Genomic DNA, 6,471 nt, shown 5'->3' with positions numbered 1-6,471 from the left:
AATTCTTGTTGTTTATTTATTTAGAAAATAAAATTATCTATCGAATGATACCAAATTTTAGACGTTTTGGTTTTGCTATAATTTATATAGTCGATTTTCAATTGTGCGACTTTTTACGGGAAAATCGAGAATCCGATTTTTTGGTATTTTTTTATAAATTCTGACCACGAAAATCACCACAAGTAATAAAAAGAACTCCAGAAGTATTAATTGTGATAATACTAACTAGAAACTACCAAATAAGTCATGCTTTACTAAAGCATGGATACTCTAGGCGTTTTATATTGCAAAAAATATGCAAATTTAAGCGATGTTTCGGTTGGGTAGCACATTATTTTTTCATTTTACTTCAAAACCATAAATGTAACCGCAATTAACTTTCTTGATACCATTCTAACGCTGAGATGTGGAACTTCATGATGGTACCTATATGTGTTTAGTTTAATCACCAATGCTGTCCCAAGAATACATAGACACCCGAAGTAGTTTATATGACAAAAATGATTATTATCAAAGGACATTGCATCCATCTTTAGCTAAATCGACTCTCTTATGAGTTTCGTACAGGTTTCAACAATATCTCAAAATGTTTTTTTTTTTATTTCTTTTGTTTTTTGTTTTTTGGTTGTTTTTTTCTTTTTTTTGACAATTTACTAAACACAAACAAAATATGAAAATAAATTTGTTACATCTGAGGTAACAAGAAATATAGTGTTGTTTGCTTTATTGTTTTATTGCGTATCAAATTAGTTTCTTTTTGGGTTTGACTTTCCGGAATTCGACTTTCATAATAGTTTCTCAAGATCATAAAAATTAGCTATGTAATTCTATCAATGCGAAATTTTTACCTAATTTTCTACATATAGATTTGATTTCACATCCGCATTGTGATGAGCACCCAAGTGAAAATTGTTCAAACATTAAAGGCAATGAGTTGAATTTCACAAAAGTTTTAAAAGGGTCCCAATCTTAAAGCAATTTATAATATTCTAAGTTGTTGACAGTTGCGTAACTGTTCAAATCAAGAAATGTTTTATTCACCTCCCAAATTCGAAGGAGATGAATGTTACTGCAATCATGGACATTTATAAAACAGTTCTTATTATACTTCTTGGCCATGATAGATTTTCGTCAACACTGACTCGTGATATTGTTTTTACAACCAAAAATAATCTTTCTATTCAAATCAGTTCATCCACAAGGGATATAACTCATTCATTTTCTTTAAACGAATGTGCTGTAAAGTGTGCCACAGATCAAGATTGTTGTTCAGCAAGTTTTTATGGAAGTTCATGTTTTTTGGACTCCTCTTGCTCTCCACAGACAGTAAGCAGTGTAGATTCAAAACTCCTTTTGAAGAATAAAACTAAAGGTATGTTTTTAGCTTATGACCTCTGTTAATTCATGCAGGGTACGCTGCATTACATGTAAGTTTTCGATATGACAAAACAATTGTTAATGAACAATTGGTCGTTAGATGGGACATCATTACAGAAAATAGTATTGTGAATTTATGACTTTTTTACTTACGAGTTGTTTTTGTTTAGCATTCGACTGGCTTACATGAGGGTTACAAATTGAAATAACTGTTCTTTATTATTATTATTATTATATATCATTTTTGCAATATACGCATTTTCCTGGTACTTCAGTTAAGAATTTACTTTGTTGTAACTACGAAGAACTGAAGAATATGTTTTTCAGAGACTTCATTTAAAGTTTACAATTTCGCGAAAAAAAAACACCGATAGTTAAAGCATTTATCCACTTTCTGGCAAAGATGTACACAAATGCAGAAGTGCTGCAGGTTCTGCTTTTGTCACTTCCGACATGTGTCCGAGGATTTACGATTACTATTTCACATTTTAAAGGAAACACTACTCCTATTTCAGCTTTGTAGGATTTACATTTCACCCAAGGGTCGTTTTTAATTACATCTTGTTATTACATAGGAATTTCGGCAAAATTGTCATTGTGATTTCAAAGTTAATTCAAAAGTAAGAAAAAAAATCAAACATCGTTTTAAAAAATTGCTGAAGAAAAATCAGCTTTCAACTTGCCTATTGGCTTTTGTACTCTGTACCATATCCTATGATTTACATTTTTTTTTCTGTGAGTTGACCATAGGTGTTTTAATTTACCTTTATCTAATGTATTACTAACCATATACAACTAAGACATTTTGAATGGATAATATGAATTGCTTAAGTGGCATTCTAAAAAGTCCAAATTTTGTATCATTATTTTAAGAAAATGGTTAATGAGGTGCCTTGAATAGTAAGGGAAATTTACACAGGTTAGTAGATCACCTATGATAAATTCACCTTGCAATCCTATTTACACAGGATATGTGATATTACATTTTCACCTCTCTAGATATCCACTGCATGCAACTATACCTATCCTTCATTCTGAACGACACAATGAAATGGATGAAGTAACACTATAGCTATAGAAAGTCTGAAACAGCCATGATCAACTCTAAGTTATGTATATCTTCGGATTAAAATATTCAACAAATTAAAATTCAATTTAATTTGATCACTTGTTTTGTTTTAGAGTATGATAGGTCAGAAAATGAGAACTGGATCATGTTTAACATGAAATACTATCTTTTTGTTAATGATCGAAAGTTATTTGATGACGCACAAGTAAGTATGCAGTAATAGCAAAAAAAAAGTAAAATAAAAGGTGTAGGGGTATCAAGGTATGAATATTGCGTAATTGTCATTAAATAAAAGCTGCTGTTTATTGTAAATTTTGTTGTTGTTGTTGTTCGAACATACTTACATCCAAAAAACTATGGTCACACCCAAGAAACAACTTTATACTTTTGCATATGATAACCTATATAATAATAATGAATGTATTCACTAAATATGAAGTTGTTTCTTGGTGGTGTGGACACCTTTTCCTTGTCCAAAATGTGAGCGGAACGTAACCAAAAGTACTAAGTTTGCCAGAATATTTGAATATTGGTAAACTACAAGCAATTTTTGCTGACCTACTGATGTGAGAATTATCAGAAGTTTTTATGTTTTCTCATTTGTGATGGATCTCTAAATTCACAATTTAATCATTCAACACATTTTGATTAACTTTCACTTGTATCTTAGACCAATAAGATCTTTCATCGCCCTTTCTCCTTTAGTTTTCTGAAGTGACTCTATTTGGGTTTCTATATTTCTTACTTAGAATATATGGCACTCATATTGAATATTTTATAAGCTTAACTTACATCTGAAGCACTATATCCTGGTTTATTTTTGCTGTTGCTAGGAAATATAACCCAATTGTAACATAGTTTTTTTTTATTTTGCTGTGTGCTCATTAGAAATTGTACATTGCTTGTCCACAGTATTGTGCTAAAACCTCTTCTCTTAAAATATTAAGGCAGATTGTCTAAAAAGGAATGGGTATCTAGCTGAACCAAAGACATGGGACGAAATTGTTTTTATTGCAAATGGTACTAGACAGACGGGCTACAGTGAGTTATTATTTTTCTTACGAAAATTATTGTGTTGTGTTCTTATATACCAACATGTGTACAAACTTTGTGAAAACATCTCAAATGGTCGCGTTGTGCCAGAAACACAGTATGAACCATCCAAAACATATAATATGACTATCTGAAATGCAGACTCACCCTACCCTATTCCCCAACCTCAAACAATGGATCAGAGTATTAACAACCCTTGAATAAAGTAACAAATTTTTGTACACCAAATATGCACTACTAGCTACCACATAAAAAGGAAATCTTGTCATTTATTGCTTTATTTGTTTTAGTGTCGTCAACATAATTCATTTTTTTTTAATTATATGAAGACTTTTAGTTCTTTTAGATGTATTGGGTGGAATCTAATTGATTAGACCCCATTGTTACGTAATCAGTTAAGCAAAACACTGATATTTTACATATAATTTCGCTTTTTCCAATGTGTTATGAATAGATGTTAATCTCAATCACGTTTTGGCTCTAAATTTCAGTTTTCTTAAACGGAAAGGAGTCATACATTGAATAATCTGCTCGTTTCAATTCATACATTAAACAACTTAAATTGCAATCAATGTTTTTACATTCATTTTTAATTCCATTTTTTTTATATACAGTGAAACCTCTCTTCTTGAACCCTAAATAAACCGAAAACCTGTCTAAACCAGACACTTTCTGTATCCTTTGATAAGAATTTAAATGTATTTTGAAAGAGTAATCAATCGAACCAAGATTCTCTCGGAAATCAAAAGAATGTAATCCAGGGACAAAAACCAGACATGGAAAACAGACAAACACAACAAAGAACATAAAGTAACTAAAATAATACATACAAAGTAACAAAAGTAAATAAGCAACTCAAACTCCACTAAAAACTATGAGCATGGACCAAGTGCACCGGTAGGGCAAGTGTCCTCTGCTTTTTTGAAACTATGTACCGAACACCTGTCTAAACCAAACACCTGTGTAAACCGAACAAATTATACAGTCCAAAAGTTTTTCAAAGAGTTTCACTGTATTTCTGCTATCTTTTGCCACAAGAACATGGCAGTAGATGGCATTTTTTCCATGTTAATACAAAAGAAAAAAAGAAAAGATACGGTGAAACAATGTACCAGCGAATAACCTAAATACTAAATAGTAAATGACGTTTAACTTATTTAAGCCCATTGGCTGGGAGGATCAGATCGAGAAGAAGAAGGTGTTTGGATTTGGGTGACAAGTCGGGAAAAAATAACAATAGATGATTGGATGGCGGGTCAACCAAATGACTTTGCCGATCAAGACTGTCTAACAGTAGCTGTTGATCATGCTGCAGACTTTGAATGGAATGATGACTTTTGCACAGAAGTCTATCGAAGATATGTTTGTGAAAGACCATAACAATGTTCTTTATAGAAATGTACATCTATCTACGTTGATGGAGACATAATATGTTGGTTTGGTTGGAATTATTGTCTATAGTGATTTATATAGATTTTGTCAAAATGTCTCCATTAAATTCATATGATATACTACGTTATTGTTGAATTTTAAGGAATATTTTTCCTGTGGTCATTTCAATGAGAAACAATTAAGAAACTATCAAACCATTTACGCCTGTGCTGAATAAAAAGGCTTACAATTTAATAATTGTATTCAGCTTATCTACTTTTTATCGTATATTTGCAATTAATATCTATAGTCTTTACGATTCATAGTTCCGTTTTATCTGATTTTCAGACATCAAATGGGATATGTTTTACTATTGTTCACCTAGTAAAACACCATAAGATAAAAAAGAATACCACTTCAATACTTATATTCTTTCAAATAATTCGGCTTTATAATCATGCCGTTTGAAATACACCCATTATTTAGTAATTCATATAGTACAGAATACTCCTCAAACTATCTCTGCTAGTTCATTTTGTCCGAATTAAGTAATTAAGTAACTGAAATGGAAGATAAAAAATAGAAAAAGAGCAAAATTACCTTTATTCAAATCAAATGTATAACCAAAACATATTCATGTTATGTATACATTAACATATTCATTTAAGCGACTACCCGTGGAATACATTACAAAATTCAAGAAACTGCATTTAACACTGAGACAAAAATATGTGTTTTAAAGATTTACACAGAACAATATATATGAACTTAGAAAATTTTAAAAATTACATTTAACCGCTTCAACTTCGAGCGTAAATTAAAAGAATATATTCCAAGAATAAAGATTAGATATGAAAAATAGAAACATGCAACAAAGAACTTTAAGGGTATGAAGTCTGTGTTTTTATACAAAGTCATGTTGTTGAATTTTAAATAAAAGGCGATGAACTATGATCACTATAATGCATATAGCGGCAACTGTTTCGCTGTACCATTATATGATGTTGTTTGGAAGACAACGACAGTCTGCACATGGTGTGACGGTGTCCAGGTTGTCCATCGGTGGCCTTTAGCTGACATTTTTCATCTCTGTGGTGGAGTTGTCTCTTTGTCATATACACCACATCCATCCTCGCTATACGAAATAAGCCAAAAGTTTTTAAAAAAAAATTGTAGGATATTTAATTTACTTTGAACATATGCTATTTAACAGACCAAAACGTTTTCCTAGAAACCACTTTATGGTTTAAAGTTCGTTTTTTATTTGTTGGAAACATAAATGGCATCTATTCAAAGCATGCACGGGTAATGCTGGATTACATATGTTTTAATTGCAAGCTTTTCCATGGGGAGACTCAATAAAAATATCTTTAAAAAGAACCGACCTTTGACCTTAGTACACAGTTTGTAAAACAATCAAATGTATTATAGTAGGATCAGGTGAATAGAAACGTATCCAGTGCATAACCTAGATAAAGAAATTAAGGAGCTAGGGTAAGGACATAACTCTTGAAATCAGTGATATGTTTGTATCATAATCAATTTCACCTAAGCCTATCAAGCCTCATTCACTCAGTTCATTTTCATACTACAAATTCATT

At 31.1% G+C, this 6,471-nt stretch overlaps 1 protein-coding gene across 1 annotated transcript; it reads left to right on the top strand.

Moving 5' to 3' along the window:
* Positions 1-433: 433 nt before the first annotated feature.
* Positions 434-4,984, top strand: LOC148601979 (C-type lectin lectoxin-Phi1-like). Its single transcript, XM_088555202.1, has 4 exons — positions 434-1,372; positions 2,560-2,651; positions 3,394-3,487; positions 4,662-4,984. Exons 1-4 carry the CDS (start codon positions 1,060-1,062, stop codon positions 4,877-4,879), a joined length of 717 nt encoding a protein of 238 aa, XP_088411328.1. The 5' UTR covers positions 434-1,059; the 3' UTR covers positions 4,880-4,984.
* Positions 4,985-6,471: the final 1,487 nt, after the last annotated feature.

Source organism: Perna viridis, chromosome 12 (assembly GCF_037379345.1).
Source record: "Perna viridis isolate PV_CMFRI_1.1 ecotype Kerala chromosome 12, ASM3737934v1, whole genome shotgun sequence".
In the NCBI taxonomy this organism is placed as follows: Eukaryota; Metazoa; Mollusca; class Bivalvia; order Mytilida; family Mytilidae; genus Perna; species Perna viridis.
This window is presented reverse-complemented; position numbering and strand designations above follow the sequence as displayed.

Coding starts and splice junctions, on each gene's coding strand:
- LOC148601979 (XM_088555202.1), top strand. CDS start 1,060: ATGAATGTTACTGCAATCATGGACATTTATAAAACAGTTCTTATTATA. Junction 1,373..2,559: donor TTTGAAGAATAAAACTAAAG/GTATGTTTTTAG, acceptor GTTTTGTTTTAG/AGTATGATAGGTCAGAAAAT. Junction 3,488..4,661: donor TACTAGACAGACGGGCTACA/GTGAGTTATTAT, acceptor AACTTATTTAAG/CCCATTGGCTGGGAGGATCA.